Below are 21,238 nucleotides of genomic sequence, written 5' to 3' on the forward strand. Positions count from 1 at the left end.
GAAGAGGCCCATCAAGGATTGTCAGTGGCGACGGCTCAATGCTCAGGGGTCTCTAAGCAGGTTCTGAGACTGCCTGGGGGGCTGTAGGCTCAGTGGCCGAAAGAAGGTCTCAGGCTCAGTCAATGGCAGTGGCTCCAGTTTAAGCCGCGTAGGTACCAGAACTAGAACAGAGGACTGGATGTGAAGCTTGGAAGAAGCCCTGCCACTCAGGAGATGGATCGGATTCAGCCCGAGGCAGCTTCAGGACATGTTGGAACTGGGAGCAGTCCTCTGTTGAGATCAGACATCTGCAACTCCCTCAGTGGTGACAAATTGGCCCCAAGGGATTGGGCTTGGACAGGCTGTATAAATGCCCCTCTCCTCCTCTTCCAGCTCGCTGTCTGCCTGCACTGCATGCAGGGTCTGCATGGCCTCTGGTGCTGGAGGATGCTTCCTCGTGCCAAAGGCATGGCAGGGCACTTGCAGCTGGGGGTGCTGCAAATCAGGAATGCTTCTCCATTCCCAGAGACTCTGCCTTGCATCACTTGGCCCAGAGACCAAGGGGAATAATGGTGAGCAAGTGCACTGTGCGTCCGTAGCTTGCTTCTTTCAATATTTTGTTCTCATCAGATACACGGTGTTTCAGCCAAACTGCGCTCTGTGCTGGGTTCCCATCGAGGATCAGCTCTCCGCTCCATTCACATTTAGCCACAGAAAGAACATTTGAACGGCACGCAGAGGAGTTCAGGAATGCAGTGATCTTGGCAGAGGCGAAGTGGTGAAGTCCTGCTCTTTAAGCCAGGTGGCAGGAGGCACAGAAGGACACACCACCTTGGGAAGACGAGAGGAGAGGTGCGTGTCCGAGAGCAGCAGGCAGCTGTTGCCCAGGCGCCCCGAAGTAGAGGAGTGATTAATATCTTGTCTGTTTTGACCCACGACAAACGTGGTTTCATGGACTGGACTCTTACCAAGCGAAGAAGGAGCTTTTGTCCAAGGAGGTGAGCCCGCAGGACTCTCGGCAGGTCAAGACAGACTCTTTGCTGCCCAGAGTGCTCAGCCTGATTATTTTTTCTCAGTCAGGGCACCCCAAGGCAGAGCTTTTTCTGAGCAAAAGGCAGGCAGGTGGGGAGAGGCAGCAAACCCTTCTCCTGCTGCCCCAGTTCAGCAGTTCCATCCTCAGGACCAGCTTGGTGCCTCGGTTCTGATGGATCAACAGGGCTGCTTGTCACCTTTGCGCACTCCTCTCTGTTCCCCTTGACTCCTTCTTCAGCTGGGCCAGAAATCCTGGGCAAGTCAGCCCTTGGGCAGTTTGTCCTTGGCTCTTGGCACGCAGGCTCAGCACCTGGGGATGCGTGTTCAAGCGCTGGCTGTGTGGTCACATACACTCTCTGTTGATTACTCACTGGAAGGTACTGAGGAGTTGGAGCCTGGAAAATGTTGTTTCTGTCTCTTTTCCTGGGTCCCCAAACAGCCCTTCACTAATTGTGCATTTTGATCCCGTTAGTACCCACCTTCTCTGGTTCCTCCCAAGCCTCTGGTAGCCAGTGGTAGATCATCCCACAACGTGGGTCATGCATTTTGTCTGCCATGGTTAGTAGCCATCAACAGACCTGCGCATCTCTCTAGGGCTGCACTCCGATACTCACTTTCCTTGGAATAAGCCCCACTGAACACAATGAGCCTTCTGAGCAGACTTGCATAGGACTGTGCTGTGAGTCTTTCTGAAACTCATTTCTGCTAATGGCCATTCATTGGCCTCCAGCAAGGGGTCCGTTGCACACTGTGGGAGAAGGAAAGAGCTGTTCCTGCATAGACATCAGCACAGAGTTTTGCTGCTTGCCTCCTATATTCCATTAAGGGAGTGGGAAGTGCTCTTTTGCATGGGGGTCTGGGAGGCTCTTGCCTTTCATTTGCCTTCCAACAGTGGCACACGGAACTCCTTGTCATTAACAGTATTCCCTCTGGTTCCCTTTCCGCAGGACAGAGTCACACAGTCCCCAGCGCATCATGCTGTTCGCTAATGAAACTGTAAGTACTGCTCCCTTGTTCCTCCTGGTGGGTCTGCCTGGCCTGGAAGCTACCCATTTCTGGCTGGCGTTCCCCCTGTGCGCCGCGTACCTGGTGGCCGTGGTGGGCAACTGTGCCGTGGTGTTTGTTGTCAAGACGGAGCCGGCCCTCCACTCTCCCATGTACTTCTTCCTCTGCATGCTGGCGGCTGTGGACCTGGCGCTGTCCACCTGTACCGTGCCCAGACTTCTCCTCCTGCTCTGGCTTGATGCCAGGGAGATCAGCTACAGGGCCTGCCTCCTTCAGATGTTCTTCATCCACACCCTCTCAGGCATCGAGTCCACCATCCTCCTGGCCATGGCTGTCGATCGCTACGTGGCCATTTGCCACCCTCTGCAACATGCTTCCATCTTCACCAACGCTATGACCGCAAAGGTGGGCTTAATGGCTGTGGTGAGAGGAGTCGCCTTCTTCCTTCCTCTGCCCTTGCTTACCATCAGCCTTGTCTTTTGTGGCTCCAGGGTCCTCACGCACTCCTACTGTATACATCAAGATGTGATGCACCTCGCATGTGGCAGTACAATGCCCAACATTGTATACGGGCTGACTGCCATCCTCCTGGTGATGGGCCTTGATTCTTTGCTCATCTTTGTATCATACGTGGGGATCATCAAGACAGTTCTGCAGTTGCCCTCAAGGCAGGAGCGTCTCCGGGCCTCTGGGACCTGCGTGGCCCATGTGTGTGTGGTCCTGGCCTTCTACATACCCCTGATAGGGCTCTCTGTGGTGCACAGGTTTGGGAGAGGTCTTCCTCTAATGGTTCATGTCGCCATGGGCAATGTCTACCTACTGGTGCCTCCTGTGCTCAACCCCATTGTTTATGGGGCCAGGACCAAAGAGATACGGAGAAGAGCCTTGAAAATAATGGGGATAGGGGAAGACAGAGGCTCTCACTGTCCTGGATGCCACAAAAGAACCACAATTTCCTAGTTGTTTTATTGCAGCAGGATCTTGAGCATCTCCTTGCAACTCCTTAGGTGTCTTTTCCATGTTAGAGCCTGAGTGTGAATAGGGTCCTCTGGAGTTTGAGGCCCTCTCATGTCTGCTTGACCCTTGCCCAGCATGGCTAACTTGATCTGCCAGGGCTGGTCTGGCCAGTTGGGTGGAACTCTTTGTCAATTCATCTTTGCAGGAGGGAGGGATGGATGGTGGATGGTCGCCTGGGGCGAGTCTTCTCAGTAGTTGCACCACAGTTATGGAACTCGCTACTGGGAAAATTAAGATCTACCCCCTCCTTCATGGCGTTTTGGCGAGGACTTAAAACTTTTTTGTTTCTTTTGGCATTTGGGTGATGGGCTGTCTGGCCCCCGTGCCTCTATAGCAGATCCCTGAGTGTAAATAGTTTTTCCCTCCTCCAACTGGTTTTACTTATTTTTATTCTGATTTTATTCATTGTTTTTATATATTGCATGTTTTATTTATAAATTGTAAACCGCCTTGAGTATCTGCTTCAGCAGAGGAAAGGCAGGATAGGAATCTTTTAACAAATGAACAAAATGCCACTTTTATTCCACCAACATCGTATCAGCCACTGCAGACCTCTCAACCCAGGCCTGCACCTATGACTCCTCTCCCCAGCGTCTGTGCCCCTAAAGTCCCTTGGCTTTTAGTAGTTACTAACAGGGAAGAAGGGAGGGAGCCCTGGAAGAAGGCAGGCTGCAATCCTACCCATGCTTTCCTGGGAGTAAGCTCTATTGAACATAATGGGACTTCGCATTGGGCTCCAAGTAGAGTAGTGTCCAGTGAATAGAATGGACACCTCCCTTTCTTTCCCCCAATTTTCCCTTACTGTAGCAGCATCTGGATCAGCAGCAGAGAAGTTGTTTGCTTCCCAAGCTACAGAGACGGGGAGCGGGGCAGCAGTGGACTTCCCCAGCCCCATGTCGGGGGCAAAGTTCTGCAACAGTGCCCCTCGCACAAAAATCTGCCCCCCTACTCACCTGAGGCTCACGGAGCCTTGCGCGACCCAGGAACACTCTGGGAGGTTCCCCAGTGCTATAAACTCTGCTTCCGGGAAACCAGAAGCACCGTTTCGGCCTCCATTGGGCGCCTCAGAGGGGCTTCCATGGGGCCCTAGCTCTTCACACCTTGGGCATTTGCCCCATCAGACCTTACGGTAGGTCCGCAACTGGAGGGGGGGCATCTGGGGAGAAACCTCCTAGGAGAACACTGAACTCCAGAGGTTCTTAGTAACAATCAAACCCACAGTCATGTTTGCAGACTGAAGAGATGTGGCAAGCCATACCCATGGACGTCAACCAGGCAGACCAAGGGTCAAAATGTAATGAACTTATTAAAAGTGCAAAACCAGGGAATTAAAATAGGGAAAGATGAATCATAAAAGTACAAACAGTCTGGTGGAAAATAGCACCGGACGGTTTTCCTTATCAGGAAGGCACAAAGAAATGTTTTCTCCAAATAATGCAGTAACCAGCATTGCCCAGCAGATGGAGCTGTGAAACTACTCAAAAACACAGCCCCTCAGACCTGCTCCCTCACATGGCTGGGTTAAACCCAGAGAAGTGTGCAAGTTGACCTGGAGTGGGAAAAGCAACCAGGCCAAATAAATAAATTCCCTGACAGCCTCTAGCTGGAAACAGGCCCTAGAACAGTGATTTTCAACCTTTTTTTGTCTTGTGGCACACTGACAAGGTGCTAAAATTATCAAGGCACACCATCAGTTTTTTGACAATGCACATCATGCTGTTGGTGGGGACTCAGGTCCTCCTACGGCTTTACTAATAAATGACCCTTCCCAAACTCCCGTGGCACACCTGCAGGCCATCCGTGGCACACCAGTGTGCCACGGCTCACTGGTTGAAAATGGCTGCCCTAGAATGAGCAACTTCTGTTTGCCCCGAGGAATCGTCCACCCTTACTGGGTAGTAGGTGGGTATGCTTCCAAGTGCCAGCATTGGGTTCCCATGGCAGAACCGGGCAGGGTACCCCCGTTCCTGAGTGCTTTGGCTCAAAAAGTCTTGGCTTAATGATATCTTCAAGCTCCCTTACGGGAGGAGTGGGGCCCACCTGGCCTCTCCATCTCCCCCTTTACCTAGGTAGGTTTGCTGCCTGTCACCAAAGCAAATGTCTTGGGTCCACTTGACCTCCAACCCCTCTTGCATTTTACTCGGTAGTATTGCCACCACCCTGTAACAGCCAGTGACCCAGTCCAGGGAAATTGGGCCCCTCCAGGCTTATTGGTAGCCCTCGAAGGCACTGAGCCCCTTTACCCAAATAGAACTCCGCCCTCAAGCCTCTAGACCTCAACGAGTACTTTGTAATTTGACTGAACGGCAGGATTCTGAACTTTAGTTCCCAATAGTCAGTAACACAAGCATATAAAAGATATTTTAATTTATTAAAGCACATAAGGTTACACAAGCAAAGTTAAGGCTGCAATTGCAAGAGGCATAAAACATCACTTTAAAATAATAAAGCTAACTTTCTGTTTCTAACTTAATACCTATCTCTCACCTGGGTTAGTCACCCACTGAGGATCACTTGGCTCCAGGGCTACCTATGAGGCCAGGTGCCCATGTTGGACTAGGAGCTCACCACGTAGCATGTGGTGTCGCATCCAAGACTCTGTCTGAGAGGGCTTCACCACACCCCTTGGGGTCCGTTATTATACCTGTATGCTAATTGGCTGTTACTCTGTTATCTGCCCTTTCTGGCCAAGGCTGTGTCAGGGAAGCCTCTCTGAGGTTCCTCGGAGCGATAAACTGTGCTTCTGGAAAACCAGAGGCACAGTTCCCGACCCCGTTGGGAGCCTCAGAGAGGCTTCCGAGGGGTCCTACAGCCTTGCGCCCGGAGCATTTGCCCCATAGAACCCAGTGGTAGGGTCTGCGACTGCTTCAAGGGTGCCATTCATGGTGCTGCCACGCTCCCTTTGGCTACACTGGCAGTGGGTGAACGTGGCTGCTCTGAAACAGCAGTGGGAGCTGTGGACGTGGCCCGCTCCTGGGCTCCTACTGGGCCAACTGTTTGGCCACTGCAGGAGAATGAGACAACACTGTGGGCCTGCTCACCCACAGCTCTTCCTGCACTGGACGGAGGAGAATGAGACAGAGTGCTAAGCCACATTTGATCAGCCTCATTAAGCTACATTTGATCAGACGCTTCAAGGGTTTGGAATGGGGTGAGCTATACGTTCCTATCACGAAATTGATTCACGTTTACTTCAGTTGGATATGATGCCTTTTTCAAAATGCATACTGAAAACTCATCATTTGGCGTATTGGTGGATCATTATCCAGGGGTCTTTTTCTGCTAGTTTTGGGATTGTGGGCGAGGGTGGTTGTGTGTATCCAAGAAAGAAGGTCAGCCCCTGGCTTCTGGTCTCCCAGGCTGCTCTGCTGAGGATCACGCTCTGTCTGTCCCCAGTTGTGCATCCTGTGCAGATGGAAGAGCGGCACGGTGACACGCAGGTCCCGCCACAGAGGACTTGCCATGCTCTGCAGTCGCGCACTGTATTTGTCCGTGGGGCACTCGGGAGCACCACCTGGGAGCCTGCTGTTGCACCTCAGGAGCGCCCAAGAGGCCCCATGGAGCTGTGCTGCTTCCAGGACTTCCGTAAATGAAGCCAGTCAGTGGAACCAGCTGCCTGCCTTGCAAGCTGGGTTTGCAGCTGTGGCTTCAGAGGAGGGGAACACAGGGCAGTGGAGGACAACAGTGCAGCCACAACAGTGGGTGCGCGGCTCTGTCGGTGAGGTGGGCGTGTAGCTCGATCTTAGGAGTGCTGCACACCTGGACTGTGGGATGTCGGTCTGGCAGTCGCCTGCGCTTCCTGAGCCCCTGGGCCTCTCTCATGGTGGCTGGAGAGTTTCCAGGAGCTGTGAGGGAAGCTGAACACCCTCACTGCCGACAGTCGAAAGGTACTTTTTTGCTGGGGCATAACTGTGTGGTCTGATGAAACCACTCTTGAGAACTCTGTGGCAGGCTCAAAGCCAAACAGAGGAAAGGCAGACAGTGGCTAGTTCAATGGCTGAATGACTTTGGATGCCAGCAGCTGAGGACGCCTATTGGCTAGCACCCATGGCAACAGCTTTGTCATTGTTTTTAATGGCTTGGCTCCAAAGATCTTGGGTACGGCCAGGAGAACCTTTGGCTTTTTCCTTTTGACAGGCATATCCCCATGCCATAGTGAAAAAGAAAAAAAACTGCTACACAAACATCCCTCTGTTTCAAAAGAGGTTTGCCTCACATTATGCGGGTGGGGCGGGTTGGGGAGGGCTGGTAGTCCGTTCCAAATCTCCTTTGGGCATGCAAACTAGTCGTGCAGTTCTCGGACTACAACTCAGAGCATTTTTAAAATGCTTTTTTACTAAGCAGATCATTGAAATACTCTCCACACAAACAGGAGTGTTGAAGGCAACCCACCACATTCTCACACTTATGCCCCTCATCATTAAAATTCATCTTCAATATTTTTTCGCTATTTACATTTTTTTAAACACGAGAGCTGGCTTCTGCTTGTTTAAAATCATTGTAATAAAAGAGTCGGCATCCTCTGCTACAAAAACGACTGGCCCTGAAGCCAAGTTCCTTTGCTGGATCTCTCTGTAGGGACGTCCAGTGATCCAAGAGTTTCACGCCTCAGAGCAGCCAGAGGGCTGTTGCTGAGGACCGGTGATATCTCCACGTGCCCAGAGATGCGCAATCACTGCTTAATATGTCTTTTCCAGGACAGGTGTGTTATATATGTTTTATCAAGGTGCTGTCTCAGAAAGAAAGGCCAGTAATGGCATCCGCTGAAGAGCTTAGGAAACTGTCTTACACCGCAGAAGGTTTCTTTCTGTTCTTTCCACAGAACAGAGCAGTGCACCCCCCAGCGCATCATGCTGTTCGCTAATGGAACTCATAGCACTGCCCCCTCGTTCCTCTTGGTGGGTCTGCCTGGCCTGGAAGCTACCCATTTCTGGCTGGCGTTCCCCCTGTGCGCCGCGTACCTGGTGGCCGTGGTGGGCAACTGTGCCGTGGTGTTTGTTGTCAAGACGGAGCCGGCCCTCCACTCTCCCATGTACTTCTTCCTCTGCATGCTGGCGGCTGTGGACCTGGCGCTGTCCACCTGTACCGTGCCCAGACTTCTCCTCCTGCTCTGGCTTGATGCCAGGGAGATCAGCTACAGGGCCTGCCTCCTTCAGATGTTCTTCATCCACACCCTCTCAGGCATCGAGTCCACCATCCTCCTGGCCATGGCTGTCGATCGCTACGTGGCCATTTGCCACCCTCTGCAACATGCTTCCATCTTCACCAACGCTATGACCGCAAAGGTGGGCTTAATGGCTGTGGTGAGAGGAGTCGCCTTCTTCCTTCCTCCGCCCTTGCTTACCATCCGCCTTGTCTTTTGTGGCTCCAGGGTCCTCACGCACTCCTACTGTGTACATCAAGATGTGATGCACCTCGCATGTGGCAGTACAATGCCCAACATTGTATACGGGCTGACTGCCATCCTCCTGGTGATGGGCCTTGATTCTTTGCTCATCTTTGTATCGTACGTGGGGATCATCAAGACAGTTCTGCAGTTGCCCTCGAGGCAGGAGCGTCTCCGGGCCTCTGGGACCTGCGTGGCCCATGTGTGTGTGGTCCTGGCCTTCTACATACCCCTGATAGGGCTCTCTGTGGTGCACAGGTTTGGGAGAGGTCTTCCTCTAATGGTTCATGTCGCCATGGGCAATGTCTACCTACTGGTGCCTCCTGTGCTCAACCCCATTGTTTATGGGGCCAGGACCAAAGAGATACGGGAAAGAGCCTTGAAAATAATGGGAATAACCAAGAGTGGAGGTCTTCACTGACAAGAGAAATATCTATTTTCAGTACCGCATTCCTGCCATTTGCCACCATTTCTTGTGGTGAACTCCCAAGCATCTGATGCCCTCAGCCCCATATTTGCCTAGGCTGTGCTCAATCCCAGGCCCCACTGCTATTGTGCTCCAGGACTGACATTCTAAGCAGCCCACCCCTTGTCTCTTAGAACAGGTCTGGTGGTGATGGTTTGCCAGGAATCTGCAAAATGGTGAGGGTGGCCCTCAATGGGCATAGGGCTGCAGGCAGCCCAGCGCCATGTGTTATGCTGACCCCTTTCCCCTTTTGTGGTTGTTGAAGAGGACCCTCGCATTGCAGACCTGCTAGTCTTGTAGGACAGTTTAGTTATACCTCCTCCGTGGCCGCCGAACCTGCCCTCCTCCCCGAAGCATCAGGAGTGGCCCCAGCAGCACTGGGAGTTGGAGGAGTCAGCCTGGCTGGGATTGACCCCCACCCCAGAAAATATGTCCCCAGCACCCTACTGGTCTTATGGATTCTGGGACGGCTGTTGCTGGGTTTGCCACGTTCTCCATCACTCTCCCTCTCATGCAGTGGGCACAGCATGAGGCCAGGGAGAATGCACTCTGCCCGACTCCACCCAGGCCACGAAGGCGCAGGTGAGAAGGGAAAGCTGCAGTTGTGAGGGAGGGCTCCAAATGTGCAAGCACGGCTCTCCCACAGCTTTGCCACCACTGTTGTGATCTGACCCGCCCGGGCAGCATGAGGCAGCGGAGAATGCTCTCTACCCAACTCACCAAGGCACAGGGTGGGGGGGAGACCACAGCCAGGGTGCGCTGGGCTAGGCCCCTGGGAGGGAAGGCGGCCAAACCCTACCAAGCCAGCCAGGGCAGGCGGGTGAGGGGGGTCAGGGAGCTCCATGACTCCTCCACAGCTTTGCCACAGCTACTGTGATCTGAGTGTGGAGATGCTGAGCCCTCTGGGCGGCTGCGCTGGCAGGGCTGGCTACAGGGAAGTGCTGGCGAGATGGTGCACACATTCCCCACCAGCACTGTGAGGCCTCCAAGCTGCTGCTGGACGCCCTTCTCCCTGCCTGTCACTCCCATCAGGAGCCCCTGCTGCATGTAGGCCTCGGGCCTCCTCGTGCAATGGTTGGGGAAAGAGGCTCTTGCAGGCCGCAGAGGAAAAAAGGTGAAGAGAAGACAGAATGTCAAGAAAATGCTCAGCCCCAGAACTCAAAGGATCCCTAGCAGAGGCAGGGCCACGGGGGGGGGGGGGCTTTCTGCAGCAGGAGGAGACCCTGCTTTGCATTGACCCTGCCTCCTAGTGGTGGATGGGGTGCCCCCCCAACAGAAAAAAAAAAACACCCACCTGTAAGTTCAACAGACTTAATAACATGGTGTATGGTAAGGTTGGTATCCAGAAAGAAGCCCAAGAGTAAGCCTCCCTGGCAGGGCTTTCTCAGTGCTGCTTCTCTCCCCCTGTACAGGCAGATCTGCTGCTGAATCCTTGTTCCTGTTTGACCGGGGGGGGGGGGGCATAGACTACTGCAGGGATGATGTTGCAGATTCAGGTGCTGGCAGTGTCACATCCCTGAACCAACAGCTCGGAAGATCTGAGACACAACTGCCTCGTTACAGCACTTCAGCCAGACAACGCCTGCGTCTCTGCCTCTGTCACCAAAGCCCCAAAGAGGTTTCTGCAGAAAATCAGCCCTCCTTTCGTTTGCCCCTTTCGCTGTGTTATGGCAGCAGCAGCAGCCCAACTGTTTGGCCTCCCCCTTTCCCCCACTTCTGTTCGAACTGCAGTTGCCAGATCATTCCCAAATCCTGGTCCCCCCACCCCACTCGCAGGAGAGCTTGCGACCCCCGGGCAAGATGAGACAACTGCAGGTTCTAAGGCTCTGCCTGCACCAACAGCACAGACTCCCCTGGGTCCCGGTGTTTACGCTGGCTGCAGGGGGTTCTGCCAGCATCTAAGCAACCAGCAAGATGACACCCGCTATCATTCAACATGGCTGACAATTCAAAATGGAGTTACTCTTGCTCTAACAATGATAGGCAATTAAGGGCGCAATCCTAACCCCTTATGTCCGTGCTTTCCAGCACTGGCATAGCGGTGCCAATGGGAAGTGTGCTGCATCCTGCCATTGGGTGTCACTCATGGAGGCCTCCTCAAAGGAAGGGAATGTTTGTTCCCTGCATTGCCCTTATGTCGGTGCTGGAAAGCACTGACATAGGGGTTAGGATTGTGCCCTAAGGGAATCCCATAACGTGTAACAATTGTGAGACTAAAGACCTTCCATGAACTGAGCTGGTCCCAGGCACCTGAGCTTTGGTCACATCTCAACTTAATTGCTGGAATGCAGGCTACATGGGGCTACACCGAGAAGTATTCAGAAACGTGCCAACTGGCGCCAAGGGGGGTGCCTTGGGGCTCTGCCTCGGGGCCAGTGTTTCAGTGTCTTTCGAAAGGACTTGGATGAGGGAGCAGAGTTCTGCTCCTCAAATCTGCTGATAACACCAAACTGGGAGGGTCAGCTAATACTCCAGCAAGATCCAGAATTCTCTGGACAGGATGGAAAGCTGGGCAAACAGAAACAAAATGCACTTCAACAAGGATCAGTGATAAGTTTTGTATTTGGACAGGGAGAACCAGAAGCACAGACATAGGACATGCCTGAGAAGCAACAGGTGTGGAAAAGATGTAGATATTCTAGTGGAAAATAAGCAAACATGCACTAGCAGTGCGATGCAGTGGCAAAGAAGGCGAGTGCAATTCAAGGTTGCATGAAGAGTACAGTACAGTATCGAGATCAAGTAATAGTACCACTGTCTTCTGCTTTAGTCAGACACCACCAGGAATGTTGTGTCCAGCTCTGGGCACTACAGTTTAGAGGGATATTGACAAATTGGGGAAGGTCCAGAGGAGGAGGGCAACTAGGCTGGAAATGGTATCCTTTGAGGACAGACAGGAAAGAACTTGGAAGGCGTTCCTTTGAAGGAACTGAACATGCTTTGTTTGGAGCAGAAATGGTTAAGAGACATGATAACTAGCGAGGGGCTGTCCTGTGGAAGATGGAGTGGATTTTTTCTTGGTTGCTCTGGAGGTCAAGACCAGGGCAGATGGGTTTGAATTACAACAAAGGAGAGTTTAATTACTCATCAGGAAGAGCTTGCTGGTGGCACAAGCTGTTCAGCACTGGAACAGCCTGTCTCAGAAAGTGGTGGACTCTCCATTGTTGGAGATCTTTAAACAGAGGTTGGATCACCATCTATTGGGGATGTTGCAGCTGTGAACAGCCTGCACTGGCAAGGGGTTGGACTTGATGAAGGTCCCTCCCATCTTTATGGTTCTGTGCTTCAGGATGCTGCAGCCAGAATGCTGATGGCAGCTGGGAGGGCACATTATTCCCATCCTGTAGGAAATACATAGACCTTTCCTCCATTTCCAGGTCTAACTCAAGGTGCTGATTGCCACCATTAAAGCCCTGGGTGGTTCAGTCCCTCAGCACTGCAAGGACCACTTCCTGTCATATGAATATACCCACCATTAAGACCATTGGGGAGGGGTGGCTCTGCCAATGCTTCCTGTCCTGCCATTGAGAAAGGCTCCATTGCTGAGTGCATAATACTGAGAGATAGGATCTCAAAACTCATAGACGAACAGGCCTTGTTGAGGGAGAATCAGCATGGCTTCTGTAAGGGTAAGTCTTGCCTCACGAACCTTATAGAATTCTTTGAAAAGGTCAATAGGCATGTGGATGCGGGAGAACCCGTGGACATTATATATCTGGACTTTCAGAAGGGATTCAACGTGGTCCCTCACCAAAGGCTACTGAAAAAACTCCACAGTCAGGGAATTAGAGGACAGGTCCTGTCATGGATTGAGAACTGGTTGGAGGCCAGGAAACAGAGAGTGGGTGTCAATGGGCAATTTTCACAATGGAGAGAAGTGAAAAGCGGTGTGCCCCAAGGATCTGTCCTTGGACTGGTGTTCTTCAACCTCTTCATAAACGACCTGGAGACAGGGTTGAACAGTGAGGTGGCTACGTTTGCAGATGACACCAAACTTTTCCGAGTGGTGAAGACCCGAAGTGATTGTGAGGAGCTCCAGAAGGATCTCTCCAGACTGGCAGAATGGGCAACAAAATGGCAGATGCGCTTCAATGTCAGTAAGTGTAAGATCATGCACATTGGGACAAAAAATCAAAACTTTAGATATAGGCTGATGGGTTCTGAGCTGTCTGTGACAGATCAGGAGAGAGATCTTGGGGTGGTGGTGGACAGCTCAATGAAAGTGTCGACCCAATGTGCGGCGGCAGTTAAGAAGGCCAATTCTATGCTTGGGATCATTAGGAAGGGTATTGAGAACAAAACGGCTAGTATTATAATGCTGTTGTACAAATCGATGGTCAGGCCACACCTGGAGTATTGTGTCCAGTTCTGGTTGCTGCATCTCAAAAAAGACATAGTGGAAATGGAAAAGGTGCAAAAGAGAGCGACTAAGATGATTACTGGGCTGGGGCACCTTCCTTATGAGGAAAGGCTACGGCGTTTGGGTCTCTTCAGCCTAGAAAAGAGACGCCTGTGGGGGGACATGATTGAGACATACAAAATTATGCAGGGGATGGACAGAGTGGATAGGGAGATGCTCTTTACACTCTCACATAACACCAGAACCAGGGGACATCCACTAAAATTGAGTGTTGGGAGAGTTAGAACAGACAAAAGAAAATATTTCTTTACTCAGCGTGTGGTTGGTCTGTGGAACTCTTTGCCACAGGATGTGGTGATGGCGACTGGCCTGGACGCCTTTAAAAGGGGATTGGACAAGTTTCTGGAGGAAAAATCCATTACGGGTTACAAGCCATGATGTGTATGCGCAACCTCCTGATTTTAGAAATGGGTTATGTCAAAATGCCAGATGCAAGGGAGGGCACCAGGATGCAGGTCTCTTGTTATCTGGTGTGCTCCCTGGGGCATTTGGTGGGCCGCTGTGAGATACAGGAAGCTGGACTAGATGGGCCTATGGCCTGATCCAGTGGGGCTGTTCTTATGTTCTTAACTACAATTCCCAGGAGGCCTTGCAGGTCTCTTGTTGTCTGGTGTGCTCCCTGGGGCATTTGGTGGGCCGCTGTGAGATACAGGAAGCTGGACTAGATGGGCCTATGGCCTGATCCAGTGGGGCTGTTCTTATGTTCTTATTATGATTATAATAGAGTAATATAATGATTAATATAATGTATAATGAGTAACAATAGAGTCTTCTCTATGATAGTTCCCCCACCCCATGCAGGACTTCCTGCCTCTGGGAGTTTGAAAGTCTCCCCCCTCCTCACACCCACACACACATACACCCTTTTTAAAAAGCCCTTGAGATGCACCTGGTCTTAGGAGCTTTGGAATGGCGATTCTGACCTGCTGCTGCTGAAGCCTCTGATGACTTTGATGGGGTCTAATTTTTTTATTGCAAATTATTGTTCAGGGTTTTGATTCCTGCCTCGGGACAGTCTAGTGAAAGGCAGGACAGACATGAGAGACAACTAACTGAGCCTGCCTGCCTGCCTCTTTCCCATGCAGGTCAGGGATGTTGCAGGCTCCCAGCTTGCTTCTCCTGGTCAACTGCCAGGCTTCTGAGTCTGTCTCCCAGCAACCAGGCAATGTGCAGGCAGGTCAGAACGAGAAAGCCACAGGAAAAAACAATCTCAGGCAGTTATCTGGGTAGTGGTAAAAGCAGGTGCCACAAATGGTCTTAGATACAGTTGGCCACACTTGGTATAAAACGTGACGAGCATCACTACTACTCGTCATCCTCCAATGAGAAAATTCCCTGAGTGGCAAGCAACAATTCCAGTACTGTGCAACAATAAAATCCCAGACCTGGAACAATCAGGTTGGAAACAAGACACTTGGCAGGAGCAATAAAACTCTGCTTCAGAAGGCCAAAGAACTCAGCAGCTCTAGCCAGGGGTCGCCTTGCGGGGAATGCCTGGGCAAACAGAAGGACCTTGGTGGTGGGAAGACAGCAAGGTGGCAGCAGATGAGCCCCTCTGGGAAGGCCATCCAGATGTGCACAAGCCACTCTGTAGCATATAGATGGGCAGTCTCAACACTGAAGACGTGCCCCCCAAACCTGTTGGTTCCCTCAGCTCCTTGATATCCATGTCAGCCTCAGACATTCTCTGAAGCCTGGCCCCAGAGCTGCTGCCACATCCAGCTCACATGCGGCCAGCCAGGCACATCTGGAACAGGGGTAAGCATCTGTACGGACGTCATAAACGTGGAGAAGGCCCTGGACATCCTCATCAGAAAGACACTCAAAGGAGCAGGAGTGGCCCTGGAAACCTCCTTGGTGCGGGACAGGACACTGCTGCATTGCGCGCACACAGGGCATGTGGCACCAGTGGGGCATCTTCCTTAGAAACAACAAGAGCCAATATTCCAAGTCAGCTCCAGATTCAATGGTGGAGTGTGTCAGGATAGGAGCAGCTATCTTATCTGCTCCGTCAGCGGAATGCGAAATGTGGCTTCAAAGACGTAGCCCACACAAAGAGTATTTCAGGCTGAAGCGTTTCATTAATGCAGTCTATATTTACAAAGATAACTTAAAATAATAGCAGCATAACAAAACAACATAAAGTCAACATAACTTGCTATACACACGACTTATCAGTCTTTCTTGCTTTACCAGCCTTCCGGGCTTCCCTGCCGTTTCCCTCGTCCTGCCTGCCCCCACATGAGGACTCTTGCAGGCCTTTTAAAGCACTGTGCGGGAATTAGCAAGGTGGTGTCTCAACCTCCTGGTGCTGACTCAGCATCTGTTGTAATCAGCATGTTCTCTGTTCACCTGATGCTTAGGTGATCCAGCATTTTACATGACTGAGGCTCTACCTTATCCAGGCCAAATTCCTTGGGTTGTGTTTTCCTCAGCTTTCCTCAGGGTTCCTGTATTGGGGAGCACATTAACCAACCTAGTTTAACGGTACTCCAGAGTGGCCACCCTCCCCCCCCCATGCTTTTTAAGAAAAGCCCTGAAGAGGACTGAATAATAATGATGCCTTCTGGGGCAGCCCTCCCAGATTAGGCACTCCTTCCTTGGTGGCCAGGGTCAGGTGAAGATCTAAGAATGGAGGGAGGTTCACACGAGAAGTGTGGCTGGACAAGTCCTCCAGGTGTCTAGGAGGTGCTCTTCCTCAGGTGCAGTGCCTTCAACACGTGGTCACGGATCTCCTTGGTCTTGGCACCGTAGACAATGGGATTGAGCATGGCTGGGACCATCAAGTAGATGTTGGCCAGGAAGACATGGATGTGGCGGGGAACACTGTGCCCAAAGCGATGGGTGAGGAAGGAGAACACAGCAGGTGCATAGAACATGAAAATAACCCCCACGTGAGCACCACATGTCCCCAGGGCCTTGTGCCGCGCCTCCAGCGAGGGCAAGCGGAACACTGCCCGCAGGATCAGCCCATAGGAGATGAAGATGAAACTCAGGTCAGCGACAGCAACAATAACTATAACAATCAGCCCATAGAGGCTGTTAAGTCGGGTGTCCCCACAGGCCAGTTTCACCACTGCCATGTGTTCACAGTAGGTGTGGGAGATGAGGCGAGAGCGACAAAATGACAACCTCATTGCCAGCAGAGGTGCTGGCAGAACGCCCACCAGGGCTCGGACAAAAATGACAATGCCCAACTTGACGACTGTGTTCGCAGTCAGCAGCGAGGTGTAGCTGAGTGGGGAGCAGATGGCCACGTATCGGTCATACGCCATGGCAGTCAGGGTCCCAGACTCCATCACACTGAGGGCATGCAGCAGGAACATCTGCAAGAGGCAGGCGGCATAGGCAATCTCTTGGGCCCCAATCCAGAAAATGCTCAGCATCTTGGGCAGGATACAGGTGGGCATGGCCATATCTGTCAGAGCCAGCATGGAGAGGAAGAGGTACATGGGCTTGTGCAGGCTGGATTCCACCCAGATGACCCACAGCAGGGTGGCATTGCCCAAGATGGCCATAATGTAGATGAAGCAGAAGGGGATGGAGAGCCAGACATGGATCTTCTCCAGCCCCGGAACACCCAGGAGGAAGAAGGAGGAAGGAGAAAAGTGCTGGCTGATGTTGGAGGCACCTGGCGTGGGGCACAGAAGGCACAGAGTAGCTGCAGAGAAGGCCGTATGCTCTGTCAGTCCCACCCATTCCCAGCACGAGGCTGAGATTCCACTCAGAAGGATGAACTGGGCAATCCTCCCATCGTCTAGCTCAGCCATTTTCAACCACTGTGCTGTGGCACACTGGTGTGCCGCAAATGGTCTGCAGGTGTGCCGCAGGAGTTTGAGGGAGGATCATTTATTAGTAGGGCCATTGGGGGATGTGAGCCCCCCACCAACAGCAGGTGTGCCTTGTTAATTCTCAAAAAAACTGAAGGCAATTGACTGATGGCATTGACAATTTTGGTGCCTTGTCAGTGTGCCATGACATGAAGAAAGTTAAAAATCACTCTCTAGCTTGTAACCCAGAAGTGCCCTGGTTTTAGTGCTGCTCTTACTTATTTGGTCAGCATTTATCTGCTTCTTTTTAATTTAATTATTTACAATTATTTATTTTATTTTGCTTGATTATGTCACTTCCAGCCATGACATCACTTCCGGTGGGTCCTGGACAGATTGTCATTCTAAAAAGTGGGTCCTGGTGCTAAAAGTTTGAGAACCACTGCCTTAACTCAAAACTTGCCAATGAGACATCCTTGGGGTGGAGGGGCGACACCTTAGTGACCAAAATTGTGGAAATTGTAGCTTTTAGGAATAACACCATCATGTCCTATACCATTTGATGCAGAATTTCATCCATTGCTTGTGGGGAAACATTCACTGCATTTATTTCCTGGCCATTATTATTATTATTATTCATTTCATGTCATGACTGTTACTGTCTCTGTCTCACCTATCTCACATAAGAACATAAGAACAGCCCCACTAGATCAGGCCAAAGGCCCATCTAGTCCAGCTTCCTGTATCTCACAGCGGCCCACCAAATGGCCCAGGGAGCACACCAGGTAACAAGAGACCTGCAAGGCCTCCTGGGAATTGTAGTTAAGAACATAAGAACAGCCCCACTGGAGCAGGCCAGAGGCCCACCTAGTCCAGCTTCCTGTATCTCACAGAGGCCCACCAAATGCCCCAGGGAGCACACCAGATAACAAGAGACCTCATCCTGGTGCCCTCCCTTGCATCTGACATAACCCTTTTCTAAAATCAGGAGGTTGCCACATACACATCATGGCTTGTAACCCATAATGGATTTTTCCTACAGAAACTTGTCCAATCCCCTTTTAAAGGCATCCAGGTCAGACGCCATCACCACATCCTGCGGCAAGGAGTTCCACAGACCAACCACACGCTGAGTAAAGAAATATTTTCTTTTGTCTGTCCTAACTCTCCCAACACTCAATTTTAGTGGATGTCCCCTGGTTCTGGTGTTATGTGAGAGTGTAAAGAGCATCTCTCTATCCACTTTATCCTTCCCATGCATAATTTTGTCTCAGTCATGTCCCCCCTAAGGCGTCTCTTTTCTAGACCCAAAAGCCATAGCCTTTCCTCATAAGGAAGGTGCCCCAGCCCAGTAATCATTTTAGTCGCTCTCTTTTGCACCTTTTCCATTTCCACTGTATCCTTTTTGAGATGTGGTGACCAGAACTGGACACAATACTCCAGGTGTGGCCTTACCATCGATTTGTACAACAGCATTATAATATTAGCCGTTTTGTTCTCAATGCCTTTTCTAATGATCCCAAGCACAATAAATAATCCGCTTGAGAGATACATTTGGCGCAGAGGAGCTTAAGCACTTAGTTGCTCAAAATAAACCTGAAACACACTGTCTTATTTAGCTCACCTCTAAGAAATCTTAATTCTTTCCATGTATAAAAACTAACAATATTTTCAGTTCTTGGATTAATTCCAACAGTTAAGTCTAAGTTTTGTCATTTTCAGTGATAGCTTTTGTATACAATAGTGATGGAAAAGCTAAAATTACTTAAAACATACATTTTAAAAGAAATAAAGTCAATTAAAGTTAAAATTATAGACACCATTTTAGTGACTTGAGAAGCTGGACTGATTTTGCTACATAAGAACATAAGAACATAAGAACAGCCCCACTGGATCAGGCCATAGGCCCATCTAGTCCAGCTTCCTGTATCTCACAGCGGCCCACCAAATGCCCCAGGGAGCACACCAGATAACAAGAGACCTCATCCTGGTGCTGTCCCCTACATCTGGCATTCTGACTTAACCCATTCCTAAAATCAGGAGGTTGCGCATACACATCATGGCTTGTACCCCATAATGGATTTTTCCTCCAGAAACTCGTCCAATCCCCTTTTAAAGGCGTCTAGGCTACATAAACTTTGAACACCACACACAAAAGTAACTAGGTAAAAGTACAAGATTTAAATATTTTTAACATTATCCAGTCTAAACATTGCAACACAATGCAAGAGATTAGAGATCACACACAATCCTTAACAGAGTTACTCCAGAAGTGACTAGGATGCCTAAATACTGCAGTTTAGCAGTGGTTCTCAAACTCTTTGGACCCACTTTTTAGAATAACAATCCTCAGGACTCACCTCACAGGGTTGTTGTGAGGAGAAAATAAGGGGAGGAACCATGCACACCACCTTGAGCTGCTTAGAGCAGTGTTTCTCAAACTGTGGGTCGGGATCCACTAAATGAGTCACGAGTCAATTTCAGGTGGTCCCCATTCATTTCAATATTTTATTTTTAATATCAGGAAGATCCCCGTAAAAGAGCCATTGTTCATCCTCGGCGACTTCAATGCTAGAGTTGGTGCTGATAACAGTTCGTGGCCCACTTGCTTAGGTCAGTTCGGCATTGGGAAGATGAACGAGAATGGCCAACGCCTGCTAGAGTTTTGCTGTCTTCACGGTCTCTGTGTCAGCAACACGTTCTTCAACACGAAGCCCCAACATAGAGTCTCCTGGAGACACCCAAGATCAAAGCACTGGCACCAGCTCGACCTGATTCTCACCAGACGCTCCAGCCTTCCCAGCATCAAGATCACGCGCAGCTATCAGGGTGCTGCTTGCGACACCGACCATTCCCTGGTGTGCAGCAGAGTGAAACTGCAAACAAAGCAACTGTACCACACGAAAAAGGAAGGAAGACCTCGCATTGATACCAGCAAGACCCGGGATCAGAGAAAAGTGGAGGAATTTGCATGAGCGCTTGAGGAATCTCTTCCAGGCCCGGTTGGTGCAAACGCATCCAACAGATGGGAACATTTCAAGAATGCCGTTTACAACACCGCCTTGTCCATATTCGGCAAGAAGACCAACAAGACAGCAGACTGGTTTGAAGCCCACTCTGAGGAGTTGACACCAGTCATTAGGAAAAGAGGAGAGCTCAAGCAGCATACAAGGCCTGTCCCAGTGAGCGCAACCTGCAGGTCCTCCGAGCTGCTCGAAGCAAAGTCCAGCAGACTGCCAGGAGATGTGCTAACGACTACTGGCTCCAGCTCTGTTCCGAGATACAGATAGCAGCTGACACGGGCAACATCAAGGGGATGTATGATGGTATCAAGCAGGCCCTAGGTCCAACACAGAAGAAAATTGCCCCTCTGAAGTCTGCCACAGGCGAGGTCATCCAGGATCGGGCGCAGCAGATGGAACGCTGGGTGCAGCACTACTCTGAGCTATATTCCAGAGAAAATGTAGTCACCGAAGAAGCGCTGAACAACATTGAGTACCTGCCTGTGCTGGAGGAGCTTGACAGTGAACCAACCCTAGAAGAACTTCACATGGCCCTTGACTCCCTTGCCTTTGGCAAGGCACCTGGAAAAGACAGCATCCCTGCTGAAGTCCTAAAGTGCTGCAAAGAGATCATCGTCACTGAGCTGCATGAAATCCTCTGTCTCTGCTGGAGAGAAGGTGGAGTACCTCAAGACATGAGGGATGCAAATATCATCACACTGTACAAGAACAAAGGTGACAGGGGTGACTGCAATAACTACCGTGGCATCTCTCTCCTTAGCGTTGTAGGAAAGTTGTTTGCCCGAGTTGCAGTAAAGAGGCTCCAGGTACTTGCAGAGAGCGTTTATCCAGAATCACAGTGCGGATTCCGAGCCAACAGGTCCACCACTGATATGGTATTCTCCCTTAGACAACTGCAGGAGAAATGCAGGGAACGACAGCCACTCTTTATAGCCTTCATAGATCTCACGAAGGCCTTCGACCTGGTCAGCAGGGATGGCCTCTTCAAGATTCTCCCCAAGATTGGATGTCCACCCAGGCTCCTCAGCATCATCAGATCCTTCCACAAGGACATGAAGGGCACTGTTGTCTTCGATGGCTCCACATCAGACCCCTTTGACATCCGAAGCGGCGTGAAGCAGGGCTGTGTTCTTGCACCAA

At 50.9% G+C, this 21,238-nt stretch overlaps 3 protein-coding genes across 3 annotated transcripts; 2 read left to right on the top strand and 1 right to left on the bottom strand.

Annotated features, from left to right (window-relative positions):
* The first annotated feature begins 1,986 nt into the window (after positions 1-1,986).
* On the top strand, positions 1,987-2,976 carry LOC136643920 (olfactory receptor 51E2-like). The gene has a single exon (XM_066619345.1). The coding sequence runs from the start codon at positions 1,987-1,989 to the stop codon at positions 2,974-2,976; it is 990 nt and encodes a 329-aa protein (XP_066475442.1).
* A 4,907-nt stretch (positions 2,977-7,883) lies between these two features.
* LOC136643921 (olfactory receptor 51E2-like) lies at positions 7,884-8,840 on the top strand. The gene has a single exon (XM_066619346.1). The coding sequence runs from the start codon at positions 7,884-7,886 to the stop codon at positions 8,838-8,840; it is 957 nt and encodes a 318-aa protein (XP_066475443.1).
* Positions 8,841-15,986: 7,146 nt separating this feature from the next.
* On the bottom strand, positions 15,987-20,567 carry LOC136643924 (olfactory receptor 52D1-like). Its single transcript, XM_066619349.1, has 2 exons — positions 20,547-20,567; positions 15,987-16,916 (listed from the first exon to the last, which is right to left on the bottom strand). The coding sequence occupies exons 1-2, from the start codon at positions 20,565-20,567 to the stop codon at positions 15,987-15,989; spliced, it is 951 nt and encodes a 316-aa protein (XP_066475446.1).
* Positions 20,568-21,238: the final 671 nt, after the last annotated feature.

Source organism: Tiliqua scincoides, chromosome 3 (assembly GCF_035046505.1).
Source record: "Tiliqua scincoides isolate rTilSci1 chromosome 3, rTilSci1.hap2, whole genome shotgun sequence".
Taxonomy (NCBI): domain Eukaryota; kingdom Metazoa; phylum Chordata; class Lepidosauria; order Squamata; family Scincidae; genus Tiliqua; species Tiliqua scincoides.

Coding starts and splice junctions, on each gene's coding strand:
- LOC136643921 (XM_066619346.1), top strand. CDS start 7,884: ATGCTGTTCGCTAATGGAACTCATAGCACTGCCCCCTCGTTCCTCTTG.
- LOC136643924 (XM_066619349.1), bottom strand. CDS start 20,567: ATGTTGTTCAGCGCTTCTTCG. Junction 16,917..20,546: donor TGTTGTTCAGCGCTTCTTCG/GTGACTACATTT, acceptor AACATCAGCCAG/CACTTTTCTCCTTCCTCCTT.
- LOC136643920 (XM_066619345.1), top strand. CDS start 1,987: ATGCTGTTCGCTAATGAAACTGTAAGTACTGCTCCCTTGTTCCTCCTG.